This window comes from Tiliqua scincoides, chromosome 1, assembly GCF_035046505.1.
Source record: "Tiliqua scincoides isolate rTilSci1 chromosome 1, rTilSci1.hap2, whole genome shotgun sequence".
NCBI classification, from domain to species: domain Eukaryota; kingdom Metazoa; phylum Chordata; class Lepidosauria; order Squamata; family Scincidae; genus Tiliqua; species Tiliqua scincoides.
Genome location: NC_089821.1, coordinates 151,189,097 through 151,211,426, shown reverse-complemented (window position 1 = coordinate 151,211,426; position 22,330 = coordinate 151,189,097). Strand labels below are relative to the sequence as shown.

General features: G+C 42.6%; 1 protein-coding gene across 1 annotated transcript; it reads right to left on the bottom strand.

Moving 5' to 3' along the window:
* Positions 1-10,123: 10,123 nt before the first annotated feature.
* On the bottom strand, positions 10,124-14,626 carry PROB1 (proline rich basic protein 1). Its single transcript, XM_066622511.1, has 2 exons — positions 12,779-14,626; positions 10,124-12,733 (listed from the first exon to the last, which is right to left on the bottom strand). The coding sequence occupies exons 1-2, from the start codon at positions 14,624-14,626 to the stop codon at positions 10,124-10,126; spliced, it is 4,458 nt and encodes a 1,485-aa protein (XP_066478608.1).
* Positions 14,627-22,330: the final 7,704 nt, after the last annotated feature.

Sequence of the window (22,330 nt, the reverse complement as noted above, 5' to 3'; positions counted from 1 at the left end):
GGTATCTTTTTTTGCATCTTTTTTTTTAAAGATCATGAAAGCTCTGGGACTAGGAATTCTTTCTTATTTATTTTGCTATGTATGTGTTTAGCATACTTATTCATGGTTTTTGGATCTGCGGATTTGATTTAATGGGGTTCCCCCGGACCAGCATTGAGCCAGATTCAGCCCAACCTGAAACCTCTGGAGGTGACTGGAGCCGTGCTCCAGTCACCTCCTGAGGCTCTTCTGAGGCTTGTGGATGCCATGCGTAGTCTCCACGGGCCTCTGAATGGCCTCCGGAGGTCCTAGAAGGGCGGTTCTGGTTTTTAGCCAAAAACTAAAAGTGCCTTTCTAGGACCTCTGAAAGTCATTCTGAGGTACATAAAGGCCACATGTGGCCTCCACAGGCCTCAGAATGGCTCCAAACATAATTGGAGCAAGGCTCCAATTGCATTTGGAGCTTGGTGGTGCCTAAAATCCCATGATTTGATTTCATACAGAATTTGGTATCCACTAGGGGTCTGGGAACAGAACCCTTGTAGATAAGGAGGCACCACCGGTAAATCTTTCTGTGACCTTTTTTTGTTGCAAAGCAATATATACATATTTTTTAAATGATAATACTCACGGACAATGGCTCATGCTTGCGTGAGATATGTTCCTGTGGAACATTATTATGGACTGCCTTTTATCTCTTGTATGTTTCTTCATTCGGTACATAAAGAAATGGGCACTCCTTCCTGCTTGTAAGTGGGTTGTAAGACACGACTCTCCAGAGAGAACAGTTTGCAGTTATAGCAGGAATGAGCCCTGTACTCTAATATACTGTATTACTTCACAAACATTGCATTACTTCACAAACCTTTACCACAACTAACATTTGAATCAGGCTGTGTGGTACAGTATTTATTTATACACAGGATACCCACCCAGACACTCTGAGGTGTCTTCCTTCCTTCGTTTCAATCTGGGATGGATCCTGGAACATTCTGTGTACCAATAAATGCAGTACAGGTCATTTCAAATGTTAGGCTTTGCACTGAAAAGGGGACTTGAGGGTGGGGAGGGTGAGAAATATGCTCCTGCTGTTAACGACAGACCTCAAGGCAGTGGCATATCAACATGCCCTATGATGGTCATCAGGCACAGAAATGAAGGCCATAAAACATCCAATTCTGGCATCTATTACATACAGTTCTATTAGTTCAGACATAAGGATGGAATTGCAACTGTAACTTTAAGGTTTATTAGCTGTGTTGGTTTTTAAAAAAAGAAAGCCATGCTCTTCTCAGCCCCACCTTGTTATTTACTTATTTTTTGTTTGTCACTAGATATCACTTTCCTTATTCCCCACCCATATCCCTGTAAAAAGGCATCCCCAAAATGCCCACAGACTGCCAGAGCTGCAGTTTTCAACTCTTTTCATCTCATGGCACACTGACAAGGTGCTAACATTGTCAAGGCAATTTAATCATTATGTTGATGACTGTTTCAGTTTCCTTCCTCTGTTATTTCTGATTTCTGTCAGCTCATCTTCTTCTGCAAAAATTAATTCTGACTTGTACGCACTTAACATAAATGGATCTCTCATCCAATCCAAAGAAGACACCTCCAGTGACAGGAAATACTTGTCAACGTTGAAAATACTTTCCAATGTTTTTACTCAGCAGTGTCAAGGCTTTGTAGAATTAAATCAACAAGATTTTTGTCCAATCTCCCAGTGGTAACTAACTGTCTCTAAAAAGCCACAACCATGCCTCTTTGGGGTATTTAATTAGTCTGCTTGGCTGAGCCACCCAGAATTTCACTGAGGCTTAGAAATAACACGGTGAGGCAAAGAAGCCATATGGGTCAAAACTTGCAAATCTTCTTTTTCTAGGAAAAGTAAAAAAATACGAATATACCTACTAATACGTTACCATCCCTCAAGCTCCCAAGATACATCTGCGGACCATTTGTGGCACACTAATGTGCCATGGCAAGACAGTTGAAAACTGCTGTGTCAGAGCACGGAAAGAACCACAAGAGAGTAGAGTATGCAGCAAGAGGAACTGTCATGACAAAGGGATTTAGGAGAACTGTCATGACAAAGGGATTTCAGTCTATTAACCAGTTCAGATCACTGATCAACTGATTAATCAGTTCTGCTTAAACTGCAGCGCACGTTAACTTTATTTATTCATTTAAAGAATTTATACCCCGCCTTTCTTCCACACTCAAGGGCACTCAAAGTGGCTTACAAAATACAAAATTTGGCTTTAACTGACTGTGAATTTATTTTATTCCTTTTTGTTTATTACATTTCTATCCTGTCTTTCTTCCACAATAGAATTCAAGGCAACATACAGTGGGTTCCCAGGTAATCTCTCCCAGTGAGATGCTCCTAGGCCTGGGCTACAATCATATGTACACTTACCCGGAAGTAAGTTCCATTAAACTCAATAAGTAGGCATGCTTGGGGTTGCACTGTTACAGCCAATCCTACTCTTCCTCCCCCCCCCCAGTGGTATAGCCATGCTGAAAAGCTACGATATTGCTGGCGTAGGTCTGAGAAGACCAGCAGGGGCTTACAAAGGGAACAACTGCTCCCTTACCCCAAGGAGACCTCTGGAGGCTGACATTCCCCTGTGGGGTGCAGCGACAGCTGTATTGATGTCACGGTATCGCTATGTGGGAGTTAGGATCAGGTGGTGAGTCTCTCAAAACCATTTCACGCTAGGGCTCAGCTGAAACATTTCACAAACATTTTTTGGGAGCAAAGAAAAATGCCCTTCTTAAGTAGTAGTGTTGTTTTGGTAAATGCACTGAAATGGGAAGAAATGTTCATACAAATATTCAGAACTTGATTTCCTGAGTTGGCTTATTGCCCTCAATGACATCAACACATAGTGAAAACTGATTGGCTATGTCACATGGTGATGTCATCACTTTCACTACATGATTCTTGATTAGTCACCAGCAAAAGCACGGAATCTCAGCAAAATCAAGGAAGATGACACAGTAATGAGAAGGGAATGAAAATGGTTCTGAACTTAAGCAACAGCAGTGATGTGAAACAATGGCCATGTGAATTTCCCCACAATGTTAGTATGTTTTCCAGAAAATTTTCAGGATCCTCCCAAAAAACACTTTTTTTGGGAAATAAAAACCAGAGAACATTCAGCCCAGGTCTCGTTCATACAATGTACAGCACTGATATGGCAACAGACTGTGGGTCCAATCCAATACAGTGTGCGCTGGTTCACCACCGGCACGCACTGTCGCACACATGCCATAAGGCATATTTGCCCCCTCAGCGCCAGTGGAGCACCAGTGGAGCCCAGCGCTGGCTGGTACTGGGCTAGTGCCAGTGGAGCACTGGAGCTCCGCTGCTTGGCGGTCATGTGAACTGTCGGGCAGCTCTGGTAGGTGTCGAGAGGTAGGTGGGGGCATGGAGGGAAGTGGGGAGGATGCGTTCCAAGGTGGGGGGAGGCGGGGAGGGCAGGGAGGAGGCATGCTGGGGGAGAGAGCAGGATAGGAGGGAGGCAGGAGGTGGAGCCAGATCCCGAGTCTGTGTCAGGCCACCCGCCCAACACGGAGGCTCTGAATTCTATGCCAACCCTTGGGTCACCATAGAATTGAGTAGCCCCATTGCAGGACTACTCACCTTACCTGGGGGAAGGGGATGAAAGTCTCCTTCTCCCAAGGAGGTAGTGGCAGCTGCCTAGGGTGTGCTGGATGCAGTGTCAGCCATTTTCAGTGCTGCTGCAGCCCTACATGCAGGCAGCTCAGGATTGGGCTGTGGGTCCTTAGAAAGCAGCTATGGTATCCAGCAATAGTATAAAAGTCTTTATTGTCAAACCACACTGTTCATTCAACCTTCACATTTTTCTTTTTGCTTATATAAAATACTTGACATTTGGGGTCTTTTGACCCTTTAATCACAAACGAACAAAAGATGTAAAAACACATGAGAATCCTTATAAACATTGCATGAGGAGCAACAGTCACTTCAATTAGAGTTTTTGCATATCACAGATATGACATCCCGTAAACCAATACTGAGCTTGTGCTATTGTGCCCCAACACTGTACGGCAACCTCTCTCTGACTACCATTTAATCAGGCACTAAGGGCACAATCCTAACCAGGTCTACTCAGGAGTAAGTCCTATTTTGTTCAATGTGGCTTACTCTCAGTAAAGTGCGGTTAGGATTGCAGCCTAAGACTGTTAAGAATATGAACAATTAATTCCCTTACTTGCTGTAACTAAAATCCCGTAGGGCCAAATATTTAGATATTACAAAAAAAGATGATTTCTTCCTTGTCAGTGTGCCTAACTTACATAGCTGGCCATATTCAAAACCTAGAAGAACAAAATTGTATATGTTAACCATTAAAAAAAGATTTTTTTTTGCACCACAAACCAACTCTTAACAGAAATATTCAAATACATTACTTACAACCAGGAAAGTTTAAAAAAAAAAATCTTATGGTACATTAAAGACCCTCCAGATTTATTGTGGCACAAATTTAGGTGGATTAGAGTCCAGGTTATCAGATTCATGGTGTATTCTCAGCTGGCAGATCTATATATAACATTAGCATACATTGGTATAGGGAGGGAAAAAAAACCATGTAAACAGTAGGGCCAAAAGGCCATGAGGATATGCAAGAGGATAGTCTGTGACATTTAAGAAACTGAGAAAGCTCTTCTCAATGTTCAGGCAAAATTCATCTTGCCTTTTGGTTTGTTCTCACGAATAGTATTGAAAATTCTGTGAACAAAAATTGGTTCTATGATCTTGGATAATGGATTTTCCTCATGCCCTGAATCAGATGATTTCTCTTCATGCATGCGGGATTCTACCTCCTATCCACCTTCTTGCTAAAAACCCTTTCCTTAATCTGTGTGGCTTTGTTCTCATAAAAAAAAATCAACCACCCAATAGAGAAACCTCTCCCCCCTCCAAAAAAAAGTTCCATTTAGTTGCCTGGTTAAATATTTAACAAATGTCTGCACTATATATTTTATCATATACTTTTGCACTTACAAATAAATTACAGGAAAATAAATCATTTCCCACATTCTTCCATCTCAAAAAAAAAATCATATGAATCTGACATCACATTACACTACAGTGATAACCTCTTATATTTAAGAGGGGGGGGGGAGGAACTGTCTTTCACCTTAGCATTGCACCTTTTCAAGTGGCTGTTGTTGGTATCTTGGGGGGCATGTTTTTAAAGATTGTGAGCTGTTTGGGGAGAGGGACCCATTTATTTTGCTGTGGAAATTGCTTTGTGAATTAATATTCTTAATAATGATAAATGATAAATCTTTTTCAGATACAAAAAGAGCTGCTACATTGCCATGTATTATTATTATTATTATTATTAACAGTATTTATATACTGCTTTTCAATGAAAAGTTCACAAAGCAGTTTACAGAGAAAATCAAATAATTAATGGCTCCCTGTCCCAAAAGGGCTCACAATCTAAAAAGATACATAAGACCAGCAAACAGCCACTGGAAAAGACACTGCTAAGGTGAGGAGCGCATGTGGAAAGCGTTCAGTTTCCTCTCCTGTTGTGAGCGAAGAGTCTTTCGAGACTGAAGGTTGCCAACAACAAGGTGAGGAGGGCCAGTTACTCTCCCCCTGCCAGTAAAAGAGGAGCAACCACTTGAAAAAGTGCCTCTTACCCAGTTAGCAGGGGTATACAGCATTTCCATAAATGTACTGTGTGAACTGTCTTTTGATGTTAGGAGAGATAGTTGAACTCACCAAGGAGCCAGAGCCAGTGATGGATTCAGAAAACACAAAAACTCAGACATGGTCACATGGTCATGAAACACAATCTTTGACCATATGCTGAAGTAAGAAAACAAATCTCTCTTCAGGCTGCCCTTGGTTTAATATAAAAATATAGTGACAATCAATGCTCAGACCAATAGCTCACTTGCCTACTCTGGTATTATTCTACCAACATGGCCAGTGGTATCAGATTTTTGATGGGGGGGGGATATAAAAATCAAAGGAATGAAGTGTTCTCTGTCATTTTCTTTCAAATATTTGAACAGGTCATCCTCCAGCATTTCACTTCTTTCATCTTGCAAGAGTCTTTTCAAACCATGAGTTGCTTGATATTTTTGTTGTTCCCTTTTCCAGCATCACTGTGGTTGACGTGTGGTTACTTTTGATGGTGAAGACAGCAAGAATGGCTTTGGGCAGGACGTGTGAGGCTGGTTCCAGTGCATGGCAGGTTTGGTCATAGTCACAAGCACAGCTAAGGGCCTATCACTAGGGTTACCAGATACAAAGGGGGGACAGAGTGCCTATACCTTTAACCATTATATAGAAGAGGGAACGTTGGCAGGTGCAGCTCAACATGGAAGGGTTTAAAAAGCTGCACCTGCCAAAAATCCCTCTTCCATACAATGGTTAAAGGTATAAGCACTCTGTCCCCCTCTGTATCTGGTAACCCTACCAATCACCCCAAATGTGTAATCATTCTTGCTTCGCATGGAGCAATTAATTAATCGGGGCAGTACAAGGGGTTTTGAATTGGTACAAGCCACTTCTTCCAAGTTATAGGGCCCACCGAGGGTGCACTGCTTGAGGACTCTCATACAGGAACAGGAGCCAGTAGTACTGAGAAGTTGCTGAGAAAATGAGGCCTTTAATTAGAGTGCCACAGACATACTTTGCCTACTCTGGGCTGACCTAACCTGCTGTGCAACTCTGTCTAGACATTAGGGAACCGTTCACTCTCACAGAACTTCTGGAGTATTTCATTGGCCTATTTGAATTGCATTGGCTAGCCCAGGCATATGGCAGTGAGGAGACAACACAATACAAGAGACTTGTGAGAGACTTCCGAGAACGAAAATAACTTGTTGGCTGAATAGGTTATATGTAAAAGCCAAATAAGTGTACATAGCTACACAGTACGTACACAGAGTTTCCAGATTACAATTCAGAGTTTCTGATTGTCGTTCCAAAGCACTGGGACAGGCTGTGCTCCTACTCAGAGCTGCCAGCTGGAAAGGAAAACCAGACAACAACCTGGCCAGCTTTTTAGACTCAACCAGCCATTCAATCCACTGAAATTTGATTTTCTACAATGTGAAGATAAGCCCTTTTCAGTCATCCACTTAGCCAAGAACCCTTAGGGAGCCATATGTAGTTACAACCTTACATTTCAGAAACTAATTTTAATTTATTACTTGGTATTGAGAAAAAAAGTGATGTTAAGCTTCTGGTGCCATCTGCAGTATTAACAGAATTTGAGGTGCTTGCTGTGGTGACAGCAGCGTAGACACCTATTGGGTCCATTAGCTGGCCTTAGGTGGTATCTAGAATATTTGTGAGCATTCTGTCTACTGTGGGAAATTGTCAGTCATGGAAACTTCACATTCATATATAAAGTGAAAATCTAGACTTTGGAACAGGATGAGCTCTGAGGGCAGAGAGACTGAGGGTTGAATTTCCCCTTAGTGGGAAAACTGTGCAATAGGGAGCCCAGAAACTGAAGTGGGCACATTGGGCCATGTGCTGGGAAACAGGAACTGGGTGGGTAGGTAGGTAGGTAGGTAGGTAGATGAGACAGAGTTCTGAGGAGAAGAGTACAATGGAGGGGGAAACTAATGTAAGGAAGTGGCGATGGGAAAACTTCACAAGAAGTTGTTTACTTGGGGCAAGAATGGACACAGAGAAACTGTCGTGCAGGAAGTGAGGTTGGCTAAATGGTTACAGGAAGTGAGACACAGTAGATAGGGAGACAACATACACTGTAAACTAGGGCCTGCAGAAAGTGTATGGAGAAAGGGATTGTCAAGGAGAGAATGAGGCTGGGGCAAAAAACTCATGGTCTGAGGAAACTGAAAACAAGGACATTCTAAGTGGTGTTAATTCAAGAAGTTACACAGCATAAATCTGCCATCTCCACCACCTACAAGGTTTCTGAATTTTCAAGAGTGCCACAGAAGGAAAAGTTATGTCAGGTGCAACTTGGTGAAATGATAAAAGCCCCCTCTATGCCATTAGAGATAAGGGGCAAGTGTGGCATAAGGAGTATGACTAACCAGGAAGTACAGGAGAAATGCAGGGTAGTGCCTGCACACGGTTGAAGAAAAAAGAGGCCCAGTGATAAAGTTCATAAGGGTTCAAGACTGCCATAATTTTTTGTTTGGGCAGGGCTCTTGTGTCTTTAAATTCTTCACAGTGAGCAGAAATGTAACAAATGGAGATTTCCCCTTCACTGCCATCTGAGTGCTGGGAAGAGCTGCAGCTGTTACATTCCTCCCTATCATATAGCTTTTAAGGTCACAAAACCCATGCCAGGAAAAAGGCACCCTGCACAAGGCCTAGAATGAGGAAGGGGAAGCAAGCAAGCAGATTTTCTACCTTTTTCTGGTCCTGCTCCTGTCTCTTAATGGACAAAGACATTAACATGCTTTCATTGCTACTGGTCAAGGCAAAGGAGCAGGGCTAGAACTAATCCCAGATGGCATAGGGGATATGTACAATGCAAGCTTCATCCAATTGATTAATGGAACAACACTTGGGATTATGCAGAGTTCTCAGTGGCACCTCAGTACTTGACTGGCTGATCTAAGATTCTGCCTGAAACAGTCACTTCTACACTCATCTTCTCTCACTGTACACTTTTTCAACTTTCAGCATGTTTACTATGCCTAATGACAGGGTATGCTTTTTGTGCCCAGCCTTAGAAGGGAACCAATGGCCTCTATTCAACCTATCCACCCCCCTCTTGTATGAGGTTCCCCTCCTCTACTACTCCCAATTTATGTATAGCAGGCTGATTCATCCTCCGCATAGATGCCTAACAACAGTTGCTGCTTTTTTAATGCAACTTGCAGATATAGGAGAATGTTTCCTTTCCTCTCCACCAAAGCAGGTCCCAGTAGCTTGGCAGTGCTAGAACTCAAATAGATGCCCAATACTGCTTGCTACTGGTACTTGCCCTTACTCACTCACGCTCGTACACATGCATACACTTTATGAGGTTATGTTGCTAGGGGTCCTTTATTTTAGGGTTCAGCCCTCACTTTAAATGATCACATTATTCCAGAACATTCCAGCCCACATTTCTGACAGTGTTTACCTGGCAACCCTACTACCAAGTTACAGTCTGCCTGCCCAGCCCTTGCTCTACCTTTCCTCTCAAATGCATCTTCCTTATGCATAAACACATCTCAGGACACAATCCTAACCAACTTTCCAGCAGTGAGTTAAGGGCAATGCAGCTCTGAGTTAAGGGAACAAACATTCCCTTACCTTGGGGAGGCCTCCATGACTGCCACCCAACTGTAGGATGTAACACATGCCCCATTGGCACAGCTATGTCAGTATGAGAAAAGTTGGTTAGAATTTAGGCCTCAAGGTCCCTTGTTCACCACCACTGTTCATGACACACTCTGCATAGTCACCCTCTCTCTGTTCCAGTAACCATTCTCAGCCATCACTTGGCAAGGCCTAGTTAGCCTCGCTACTGGCATTTCCGTTACTTTTGTTTTATCTTTTACGAAGCCAGAAATGAACTTGGGGAAATAATCTCCTTAGTGCAGGCCTCTGGCAAATATGAACTCCATAGTAGCAGCCAAGTGTCGCACACTCAGGCTGCCTGGCACATAGGAGCTTCAGCCCTCAAAATATTTTAACAGATAGAACACGCTTCATAGAGAAGACTCGGCTTGGTCAAAAGTGCTGCAAGAACCATTGAAAAGCTATGGGACCTAGAGGCGGTGGTATGTGCACTATTTAAGAAAGTATAAAATCGCAAATAGTTTGGGTGAACATTCTGCAGAAGAGCCAAAAGCCTGCTCAGGAGTAATACAATCTATGTAGCATGCCTGAAGAAACAAACAACTGCAAATGGCAACCTTATAGCCTGTATCCTGGTCCCTTTGAAGTCAATACCAAAACCCTCATTGGCTTCAATTAGCACCAGAAGATGACCCATTTCTGCTAGGGATGTTTACATTAACATCAAAGTTATCAAGCAACTTAGGTATGCTGTAAACTCTTAGTGTCCCTTTACCTTGCTTCCTTCATAGCTCAAGCAGTGTGACCCTTTAAAAAGATGAATATCTGAAATACAAAAACCATTTTTTCTAGATGTCCTGACAGCACTGTATGTTACATCCTAAGGAAAGATCCCTTTTCAGGCACTGAAGGACCAGAACTTGTAGGTGGGGGAAATAAAACCTGATTAGAATTGGGACTTGAATTCATCCCAGTTGGAATATAGTATAAACTCTCCATGTAGTTTCCATCAGCAGTTTGGGAACCTGGTGGAACTTCATTCTTTGAAAAATGGCCCAAACTTTCATTGAAGTTGGTATTTTCTGAAACAGTTGGTTGGTCTTGAAGATCCAGATGCCCAGGTGGCATTGTTGGAGGAGGAGGAGGGGGAAAACCTGAAAACCCAGGGTAGGACATGTAAGGTGGTCCATAAGCCCCAGGATTCATGACCACTGATGAGAAAGGAGGCTGGTAAAGCCCACTGTGTGATGTGAGTGGGACTGGTGGTATCAACACTTCAATATACTGTCCTGTCTCTGGGTCATAAAGCATCTTCAACTGAGGCTGTCTTGGTGATTCCACATAGTAGCACTTCCCACTTTCTGGATCAACCAGCATTTTTCTGTGTGCCTGCAGAGGAGGGGCAGCAAAGTGTCTCGTTGGGCTTGGAGCACTCTTGCCAGATGGGGATATTCTTTCGTTTCTTCTCATGAAACTGGGTGACTCTTCAAGTCTTAAAGGGAGCGGTCCATGGCTTGGGTTATTTAGCAACAAGTTGTCAGAGGGTGCTTTCCTCTCCAATTGTTTTGGTAGGAAGAGATCATTATTCATCTTATTTCCAGGCGCTTCTCCGCCTGGCTGAAAAGAGACATTGGAGGTGAAAGAGGTGTTGTCCATGTACAAAGACCCTGGCTGCTTAGTAGCCAACTCACATTGATGGGCTTTCACAGGAATTGTTAAGTAGTTTGTACTATCAGCCAGGGTTGCTGAAAAGTACTGTTCATTTGTTGCCTGAGGCTTATTAAAACAATCCCAACCTGGGTCATGAGGTTTTCCCATAGAGGTTGATGGTATAAAAGAAGAGTTTGATGTTAGCTTGATTCCCTCAGTATACTCCCTTGTTGTTAATGGACTGTCTGAAATGACACATTCTGAAAGTATCCTATTGTCATCCAAGGGTTTGGTATCTCTCTGTATTGTAGCCTCAGATGCAATATCAGTAAAAAGACTATTTGCAGGAGTCTGTGTCTGAATATTTTGGGTGCTGGTCATTGGGGGTTTGATGATCTGTGGGTGCCTACAACCTTCCTGGGATGATCCTGGTGCAAAAAACATATTTTCATCTTTCAAAAGGCTAGAAGGACTTTTACTGTCTTTAGGAGCCACCAAGAGGGTCTCACTGGACAAAAGATTCTGATGTGGCAGCTCAGCCTCTTGGGTTTTACAAAGCTCATGAATATGGCTTGTGGTTGCACAACCATGATCTCTCTTAGGTATCTCCTGAGGATACGTAGAAGATGGAATCACAGTAGCCTCTGATGAAGAAGCAGCTTTCTTTTCTCTTAACAGGCTGTGATTAGATTGTGCCAGTGTTCCTTTCATGGGTTTTTCATCCAGTGTGGAACAACTGAAAGCTGGAAAATAATCAGTTTCTGTTTTGTGCATATGCTTGGAGAGAGAACTGTTGACTTTAATATTAAGCTGAGACTCTTTCTTGGTGGTTGTAGAAGAAGGTCTGACATTTAACTCACTTCGCTCATAGGACACTGGTTTATTTTCTGCTTTTGGCTGAAATTCTTTATTCTCAGCCACGCACTTCCTGGACTGAATTCTAGTAATGTGCACTGGAGATTCACCCACTATAGAACATTTACTTTCTGGATGACATACAGATATGTCCCCATGTGCCTGTGATGAGGGATTAAAATTGCCAGTGCCTTCCCTGCCCATTGTGCTCTGGTCATGTAGCGAAAGTTTTGACATACCTATGTCTTCAATTTGGTCTTGCTTTTTCTCTTCTAAGTAGTTTACTGCTTGTCCATCATCTTTCCGGCATATCGAGGTGCAGTGTATGAAGAGAGGTGAGATGGCCATGGACTCCTTTTGCAATGCATTTAGGCTGTTCTCACTTTTGCTTTCTGAGCAGGAAGCTTGGTCTAAACCAGAACTGTCTGATGATTTAAAGCCAGGGCTGTAGGTGTTGCTCACTAATTTCCTGACACCTCTACCTTGATGTGTTCTTGCTTTCCCTTTGGTTTCCATTTGAATAGTCTCCTCTCCAGGAGGAGGCATTTTGGGATGACTGGATGCTTCACTGTTGTGTGATTTGGTGGAAGCTGGAAACATTACAGAGGAAAATGTCATGCTGTTAGTGGTTGGTAGCCTCTTATTGTTGGAAACGTTGTTCGTAGTTGTGTACCTGAAGGCATTCAGAACACTGTGCTCATTCTTCATCTGTGGGATGAGTTTCATTTCTTTGGTTTTTGATGTGAAAATGCTCCTGGAGAGATCCTTGGGCACCACCAGGCTTTTTGGCTTGAGGAGGAATGGTTCCTCTTTGGACTGTGGATGCTTGTTCTGCCTAATGGCTCGCTGCTTCAGGTTTGGCCATGGCTTCTGTGTTTTTGCAAATTTGGGAATGGTACCCAAGCTTTTTGTATCACCCTGCATAGACTCAAACACAGCTCGTGCTCTTCGGTATTCTTTTCTCTCCCCAGACGCATGCTTTCTGATGTTGTTTGACTCTGCCATGGTCAAACCATCATCGGCCAAGATGGGGAGTCTCTTCAAGTGAGTGGCTTCTTGAGACATCATTCTCTCATTCAGCTCATTAAATGTATTTTTCAGTTTGCAGACATTCTCCCTGACTTGCTCATTGATCACGACTCCCTTTGTGGGCCTCAGGACAGCCAGACTGTCTTTATTCACCGCTATGGACTCTGACCTCTCACTGGTGGAATGGCTTTGTAAATCTTCTGTTGAAAAACTGCAGTCTGACTTGGATAGAGAACTTGACTTGCCTTCCAGACTGTCCCCCTGGAAGTCGGTACTTATAGAAGAAGGGACAGAAGAGGTTGAGCTGCCCCGGATAGATGCTTGCTCCATTTTGATTCTCTGATCATACTGCATTTTTTTAGCTAAAACGTTTCTAACCAGACTTGAAGCAATCTTGGTTTTGTTATAAGAATTGTTCAAAGAGGCTGCTTTCATAAATTTCTTGTAGTTGATCCGAAACTCATCACTGATAGTCCTGCCCTTTGCACATGATTCTTTCCTTGGTTGTGTGAATGGCTGGAGCGCAGCACAGTCACCAGCTGCGCAAAAGCCCATATCCTTCTTTTCCTTCCGACGCAACTGGATCTGACGTTTGGGCACCATTCTCTTTTTAGAGAGGCTCTTTTTGCCGTCGGCATTCTCTGGTGTGACATCAATGCACTCAAAGTGCTCCTTCCCCAGTGCGCTACTGAGCAATTCCTTTTCTGGAGCTTTGCTGGCTGGCGGGAATTGTCGGCTTCCTTTAGTGTGGCTGACCAGCATTGTTCTCCTCTGGTCACTGCATGCTGCCCATCTGTTAATTCCACTACTGTCGTCTGGCAAGGAGTTGGACAAGCTGGATGATGTCCTGTTACTGGAACTATACATATCTAAGTAGCTGCCTTGGGGACATGAGAGGCTCTGGAAAGACAGAGCAGTAAGCTGTTCTACTTCATTATCAGCCTCATCAGAGTCACTCAAAACACTGGAATTTTCAGCAAAATATTTGGGGCATGCTGATTTGCTACTTACAGGACCATGAGCTCGACTGCCAAGGTTGCTTTTCTTCAGCTTGCGAACATTAGGTAGCATTTCCTTGGATTGATCACAACTGAACTGTGTGGGATGATCCAAATATTTAGATTCACTGTCTCCTGGCTGCAGCCTTCTTGTGACTAGACCCATTCTACCACTGCACGCTGGGTCCGAGCTATTCTTAGCTTTGATTGACATCTGAACCTGTTGGCTTTTCTTGCCATTGGAACAGAGTCGGTCTCTGCAGGTTTGATCTTTTATTGTGCTGTTGCTGTCTGCCTGCAGGCTCTGTACTCTTGCCTCTTGAATGGGCAACGAAACTCCCAAAGTCTCACCCCTGTTTGGAGCAAAATGAGCTTGAACCCCGCCAGATATAGCCGCATAAGTATCACCTTTCCCTTTGCTGTTTGTACTGCGTGGCTCTTGTAAGGCGTTTCTGAAACTATTCAGAGTCCCCTGGAGTTGACTGGCTGTATCCTTGGAAATCTTGCTCCCGTCAGCAGAGCTGGTCTGAGCTGCAGAGAGGATCGCTGTTCTGCTGTCTTGATCATGTTCTGAGTCACAGTAAGTGCACCGCTTGATATGATCTCCAGCTTCTTCAAAGAACTCCACACAGTCCTTAAAACTCTCTGTTTCCTCTGAGCATGGTGCTGTACGGTAAGAGGAACCCGAAGTGTCAGAGGTGCGATCTCCTTTGGAATGGATAGAACTGTGACAGTCTCTCTCTGGAGATGAATGCCTGCTATTGTAATTGCTGAACTTTTCTTCTCCATTTAATCCATCCGGCTCAGAAGAAAAGTGACTACTCTTTGTTACACAGGAGAACATTTTTTTAAATGCTGTAGACCATGTGAGTCTGAGCTGGAACAATGGAAGACTGAATTCTGTTTTATCCTAGTGGTAGCTGGGGCTGTTCCCACTCAAACTTGAGAACTTGATCTTCTGGATGAAGCTCATGTTTCATCCTCTCCCTGTTTAATCCAGTCATGATAAAAAGCAAAATCTCTGGTTGTGTCATGTGCCTAAGAGGTGTCTTGCCTAGGAAAATAGAAACACACACATAACAGTGTGCTATAAAAACCACAAGCATTAGTAAACAGAAAACAAAATATCAATGCTATATTTGCTTTCTTTCTCTCCAGAGCAGCTCGATCAGAATTTGGGATAAACAGTGGCCAATTTAAAAAATGCAATGTTGTTTGGGGAAAAAAGAAACAACCTAGGAGAGACCGGCATGTTAATAAAATGAACACAAAAGAGAGTTAGCATTAGATGGATCACTGCTCAAAAGTTGCATAGCATTTTCCACACAAAAAACAACTTCCCATAAAGGGTCAAACATTTATTATTATTATTATTATTATTATTATTATTATTATTATTATTAACAGTATTTATATACTGCTTTTCAACAAAAAGTTCGCAAAGCGGTTTACAGAGAAAAATCAAATCACTAACTCCAAATAACTAATTCATCACACCCTTGGCACTGGAGTGCTTGTCTTTTTTTTTTTCCTCAGTAGGATGTGTGGGATCCCCAATCTGGATTGAGACTCAAGGAAGGTAGGGAGGTTTAAGTGGAATCTTACACATTTACTCAGAAGTAAGTCCCATTGTGTTGAGTGAGGTTTACTCCCAGGAAAGCATACATAGGATTACAGCCTTTAAATATTGTAGCCTAAGAGACTTCCTGCTAACTAGGCAAAGAGGCACTTTTCCAAGTGGTGCTCTTCTTACACTTAGCGGGGGTGGGGGGGGGAGAATAACTCTCCCACTTCATCCCAGCACAGTGTCTTTCCTAGTGGCTGTTTGCTGGTGCTCTTCTGCAGCATTTTAGATTGTGAGCCCTTTTGGAAGAGGGAGCCATTTATTTGATTTTTGTCTGTAAACCGCTTTGTGAATTTTTTTTGTTGCTGTTGTTGAAAAGCGGTATATAAATATTCGTGATCATCATAAGACCAAGAGTAAAGAAAGTCTGCATTCTATCATTTTGTGTTTCCATTTGCTCTGTACATCCTGTGTCATTTTCATGATGTATGATACTGCTGATAAATTATTTTATATTAAGTTCCAGGAAAATGATCTATTAATGGAAGATAAATTCGATGCAGGCAAGTAGACTGGAGCAGAATCTCTACAAAGTGTAATGAGATTGCTGCAGTCCTTGAAAAATATATCACCTTAGGAAGGGGCCACAGACTTGCAGACTGGGTGATGGTGAATCCAGAATAACCTTCACTTTTAACCAAGTATTATTTCACCTTCCAGAAATCCATTAAAATCAGTCTTCTTCTTCTGGTTATTTCCCCTTGCACACAGCTCATGATGGCGGGCCAGAAGGCTTTTCCCCCCAGATTGGTGTCTTGTGAGAAGGTCATGGCTTCTTTTCTTATCTGGGTCTCAAGAACATCATTCACATAAATGCAACCTTGGTCTTCAACTTGCAGTGTACTCTACAAGAGCTGCCCTTTAGGACTGCTCAGAGCTCGCAGAGCAGCATGTAGCAGTAGGACAGGAGGGAGTCAGCAGGAATGCATTATATAATGGCAGTCATGTTTGCACAGGCTTCCTGTAACCCTCCTTGCACAAAGTGACTTATTATACCATAAAGTGCTAATCCAGGGGTGTCAAACATAAGGCCCGTGAGCCAAATGCAGCCCCTGGAAGCAATTTATCTAGCCCTGTTATAACTGGGCTCTCCCAGCATGATAGTTGGGCTTGCTCATATCTTGAAAATATGAACAAGCTTTGCACATTTTCTTTTCTGTCAATTGCAGCCAGAGAGTTTCTATATGAGAATAAAGTGCTTATTTCTGGCCATCATCTGCTTCCTTTTGTCACTTCTGGCCCTCAGCAGTCACCATGAATGCTAAGTTTGGCCCTTTATTTTAAATGAATTTGACACCCTCGTTCTAAACATTTAGGTTCAAACACGGTGCTGGAAAAACACTCAAAATTTATAAATGTTAGCATCATTATGATTTTTCCAGCAATCTGGAAAAAAAAAAATAGGGAAGGTCTCTATGTATGGTCCATATAGTACTGTTCTGGGGTGGGGGGGGGGAACTCTTCTCAAACTGTAAAACTGTTAACAAGCCAAGGTCAAACTTAAGTCAATGCAGCCACATTATATCAATTTCAAAATCACATAGCTCCCTAATTGTCTCATCTGTCTTTATTGTCAATGCAATTCACAATGTGAAGGCAAATAAAACAGTGGCTGTTTCTTTCTCACCATGGTCAGTAAGAATATATTGGAAACATGTTAATGTTCGTAAGCTCTGAGACCCAAAAGCAGGACTAACTCAACTGAATAGCTATTGCTGATGGAGGCAATTACCGCTGAGTGAGTAGAGCTGCTTATGCCACTATTGATAGCATCACAGGAATAAAGGCCATAAGAACTTAACTATTCCCTCCAGGGCCAGCCTGCCATGAAATGACCTGAAAGTCATGTGGAGTGACATCCTTGGAAGGGTGATGAATGGATGAGCCTCTAACCCATCTGTTTACCACCCTTTCCATCCTGCTGCTCCACAGGGGGCTTCGATCCTTTTCCAGCTTGCTGAGAGCAAATTGGAAGAGGATCACAGTAACAGTAGCCCACTAGGCTGTGTACTTTGTGTACTGTCTGTGTACTCTTTCCTGGCCCCCTCTGTCTTACTGGATTGAATGTTGGGAGGGGGTCCAACAAACGGCACACACACACACACACACACACACACACACACAGAGAGAGAGAGAGAGAGAGAGAGAGAGAGAGAGATTCTAGCTAGTCATCAAGCAATAAGATATTCAACCATTGGTATAACACATTCTCACAACCATCAGCATCTTTCTCAACAACAGTGAGCCATCAAGGCAGAGCTCACCACCCACCTACTCACCCACCCACAAATCTACCAAAAATAAAATACCCAAAATTGTATCCTAGAAAAATCTATTTGATATTTCCTCCTGCCCTAGCAAGTCTCTTGCTCTTACTCCAAGCCCACCCCTTTCTCACCCAGACTGAGTCAGCATTCAGACCTGGAACCTGTTTTCAGTGCTGCAATTCTAGAAAAATTATGTTGCAGTTCTAGAAAACTCAGGAGGTGGTGCAAGTCCAAGGAGACCCAATAGGGCAAGGGCGCCTTACCCGGAGGTAAGGGGGAAAGTTTCCCCTTGCCTCTGGCTGAGCCGCCTTGGGCCCCTATCCTGTGCTGGATACAGCGCAAGCCTCTTGGCTTGCCTGTTCCAGTGCAGGATAGGATTGTGCCCTTAGACATGTCTATTTCTGATGCTTTGGCTGCCCACCCAGTAGCTCTTTATCTCTCTGCTTCAGTGGTTTATGTTGATGCATTCTGCTTTAGTCTTCCCTTTTTTTGGCCTATATAGCTGCCCAGCTAGCTGCCACTTCATCAGTTGGTGGATATCTGAGCTGTATGGCCTGTCCCCTGAGAATAAATGTTGTGTGTTTCACAAGGACAGCGAGAATACTGTTGTCGTATTGGAAACTGAACTCACCTTTGCATGGCAAATTCTTGTTGTCATGGGGAATTGGCTGTTGTTTCCCCGACCTTATATCCCAGTCCATTTCACTCTGTTAAATTGCATGGCACAGACTAATCACTGACAGAGTCCTTAGGATCTACCTGTGCTGCAGCCAAGACATTCAGACAGTTAAAACTAATTCATTCTGAGTTTTATTCATTCTGAATTAAAATTCATTCTGAGATGTCTGTATGGTCATTAGCTCGTCAAATGGGTGCAGGTATTCATACCTCAGATCTAGAGGCACCTCTAGTTGTACCACCTCATCTTCTCTTTAAAAAAAAAAAAATTTGTATCCCACTTTTATTATCACTGGCAATTGAAGTGATCTGTAATCTCCCTGTGGTATTATTTATTCTGCTTCATTCCTGAAGTTGTAATAGGAACGATCTAATCTGTAACACAGTTAAAATAAATGCATTAAAATTATATAAGGTAATTTATGTAACTATAAATTAAATTAGAAATCATCATGCCATCTTGTGTAATTTTTAAAGCCTTGGAAAACAATAAACTCAAGTTCCATTTAAATTATATATCTCAAGTTGACTCAGTATGAATACTGTACATAACACAAATACAGCAAATAATTTTAAAAATATATTATAGATACAAATACTTTTGTATTTGAAATGTTTTTTTTTCTGTTAAAGCACTTTTAGTTTATATAGAACAGTGGTTCTCACACATTTAGCACTGGGACCCACTTTTTAGAATGAGAATCTGTCAAGATCCACCGGAAGTGATGTCATGACTGGAAGTGACATAATCAAGCAGAAAAATTTGTAGCAATCCTTGAAAATAAGAACATAAGAACAGCCCCACTGGATCAGGCCATAGGCCCATCTAGTCCAGCTTCCTGTATCTCAATGCCCCACCCAATGCCCCAGGGAGCACACCAGATAACAAGAGACCTCATTCTGGCGCCCTCCCTTGCATCTGGCATTCTGACATTGCCCATTTCTAAAATCAGGAGGTTGTACATGCACATCATGGCTTGTAACCCATAATGGATTTTTCCTCCAGAAACTTGTCCAATCCCCTTTTAAAGGCATCCAGGCTAGACGCCATCACCACATCCTATGGCAAGGAGTTCCACAGACCAACCACACGCTGAGTAAAGAAATATTTTCTTTTGTCTGTTCTAACTCTCCCAACACTCAATTTTAGCAGATGTTCCCTGGTTCTGGTGTTATGTGAGAGTGTAAAGAGCATCTCTCTATCCACTCTGTCCATCCCCTGCATAATTTTGTATGTCTCAGTCATGTCCCCCCTCAGGCGCCTCTTTTCTAGGCTGAAGAGGCCCAAACGCCATAGCCTTTCCTCATAAGGAAGGTGCCTCAGCCCAGTAAGTCGCTCTCTTTTGCACCTTTTCCATTTCCACTATGTCTTTTTTGAGATGCGGCGACCAGAACTGGACACAATACTCCAGGTGTGGCCTTACCATCGATTTGTACAACGGCATAATAATATTAGCTGTTTTGTTCTCAATACCTTTTCTAATGATCCCAAGCATAGAATTGGCCTTCTTTAATGCCGCCGCACATTGAGTCGACACTTTCATCGACCTGTCCACCACCACCACAAGATCTCTCTCCTGATCTGTCACAGACAGCTCAGAACCCATCAGCCTATATGTGAAGTTTTGATTTTTTGCCCCAATGTGCATGACCTTACACTTACTGACATTGAAGCGCATCTGCCATTTTGCTGCCCATTCTGCCAGTCTGGAGAGATCCTTCTGGAGCGCCTCACAATCACTTCTGGTCTTCACCACTCAGAGAAGTTTGCTGTCATCTGCAAACTTTGCCACCTCACTGCTCAACCCTGTCTCCAGGTCATTTATGAAGAGGTTGAAAAGCACTGGTCCCAGGACAGATCCTTGGGGCACACTGCTTTTCACTTCTCTCCATTGTGAAAGAATCTCCACATTTACCCAGGAGTAATTCCCACTGACTATAATTATTAAAAGAATATTCATATTAGCTTGTTAAAAGTACATATCTGTAACATTTCCCTAAATGCAGTTGCAAACCATGGTAGCATCAAGTCTAATATATTAAAAATAAAATAATGAAATGAATGAGGACCCACCTGAAATTGGCTTGTGACCCACCTAGTGGGTCCCGACCCACAGTTTAAGAAACACTGAGATAATTTAGCTTTGTCTGAATTACTCAGAAACAAATATTGTGTCCAATTCTGGTGATCCACAAAAGTTATGTATCTATTTTTTCCCCCTCAAAAACCAAGAGACTGCTTGGGAAAGATGAGCTACTTCTGCCCAAATTCCACAAGTGCACATGGATAGTCATCTGGGGAAATACATTAACACAGTGTTTCAAAAACTGTTGGTTGCCACCTGATTGTTGGTGGGTTCTGAAACTGAAACTGAAACTGGGCAGACTGAGAGGAATGCAGCTCCACCGGAATAGTCCCAATCAAATGACCACATGCCCTGAAAAGCACTCAAGAAGGAAGGAAGTCCCTCCCCCTCAAGCTGACAAAGAAACTATACTGAGACCTATGGAAACTGAAAGGCATGTGCATGTTTACTCAGAAGTAGGCAACCATGTCTCAGTCCACTTCAAAGGGCAGGCTGAGAGGAAAGAAATGCCACCAGCATGGTCCCAATCTGATGAACACAACCCCCCCCCCCCCCAAAAAAAAAACACTCCAGAAGGAAGTCTCTCTCCAAGCTGATAAGGAAAATGTATTGAGCCCTATGGAAACTGAAATGGAGCCGCATGTGCACATTTACTCATAGATAGGCAAATGTGCCTCAGCTTCTATCAAAGGCCAGGCAAAGGGGATCACAAGGTCACCAGAATGGTCCCAATCCAACGAACATGGACCTCAACAAATACTCCAGAAGGTATCTCCCCACCATAGTAAAAAGGATAAAAACAGAGGCTTCAGAAGCTGGTAAGGTGAAACGTTTTTTAAAGTCTCATAAAGCAAGGTGGATCCTGATAGTGTGTCATTTTAAAGTGGATCCTGGTGCTAAGTTTGGGAACCACTGCACTAATGCTTTCCTCTTTGAATTCCATTCTTATTTTGACTGAGTCCAGGGAGCTCAAAATAAGTTGCACCAAATGTACCTATTTTAAGGTGTCTTTTCTTCATTTATTGAAATTTCTCATTTTCTACTACTCTGATTCTAGTTTGATTACCTCAAGCCACACACTGAAAGCATATACATACAGTGCCAACTGGACTTACTCTTCAGTGTTTGATTCCAAACAGCACCAGAAACAAAACCCCTATTGACAAGCAGCTGCTAAATTAAGAAGGTTAAAATTACCTTTGGCAGCTCTAGGACTACTAATGCAACGTGAGTTCTTGCAGATATTTAAGTGTCTAAATGTCAGATGGTTTTATCAATCCAACTCCCTGAACATCATCTCAATATTGACATGATGCCAAGATAGCTGAAGTATATCTGACACTGACTTAGCTAGCTGGTTCATGGTAGACGGAGCCAATCTGTCTGTTCCCAAAGAGGTTGCCAAAGCTGTTTCAGCCCTAGCTCTGAGCTGTCTTTAAAGCTTGAAATGAAATAAACATTCAGATTCAGTCTCCACAAAACGAGAAGTTGAATAAAGCGTGTTTTTCTCTTTCTTCCATTTAAAATATGTCATTCCATATACTGGACACAAACAAAATTATTGCAAATGTAACTCCCATTTACCACTCACAGACTCAGATTATAGCAATAGATTATGGAAATTATAGCAATAGATTTGGAAAAAAGATCAGCCAAGCAACTGCAGCAGGTGCTAATTCACTGGAAGCAGGCCAAGCCCATAAGCTACTGGGTCAGATCAGTTCACCAATGGAGCTAAATTTAAAGTATTGGGAATTTTAAAAATACCAGAAATAAATTGCATGGCAATTAACCCTTTAAAGTGAAAGCAAACTATCTGAGCCTTTTGCACCTGCATTGTTTTAGAGACATCAACAGGCTGTATTTGGGAGAATAGGGGATCTGGGGCTTCT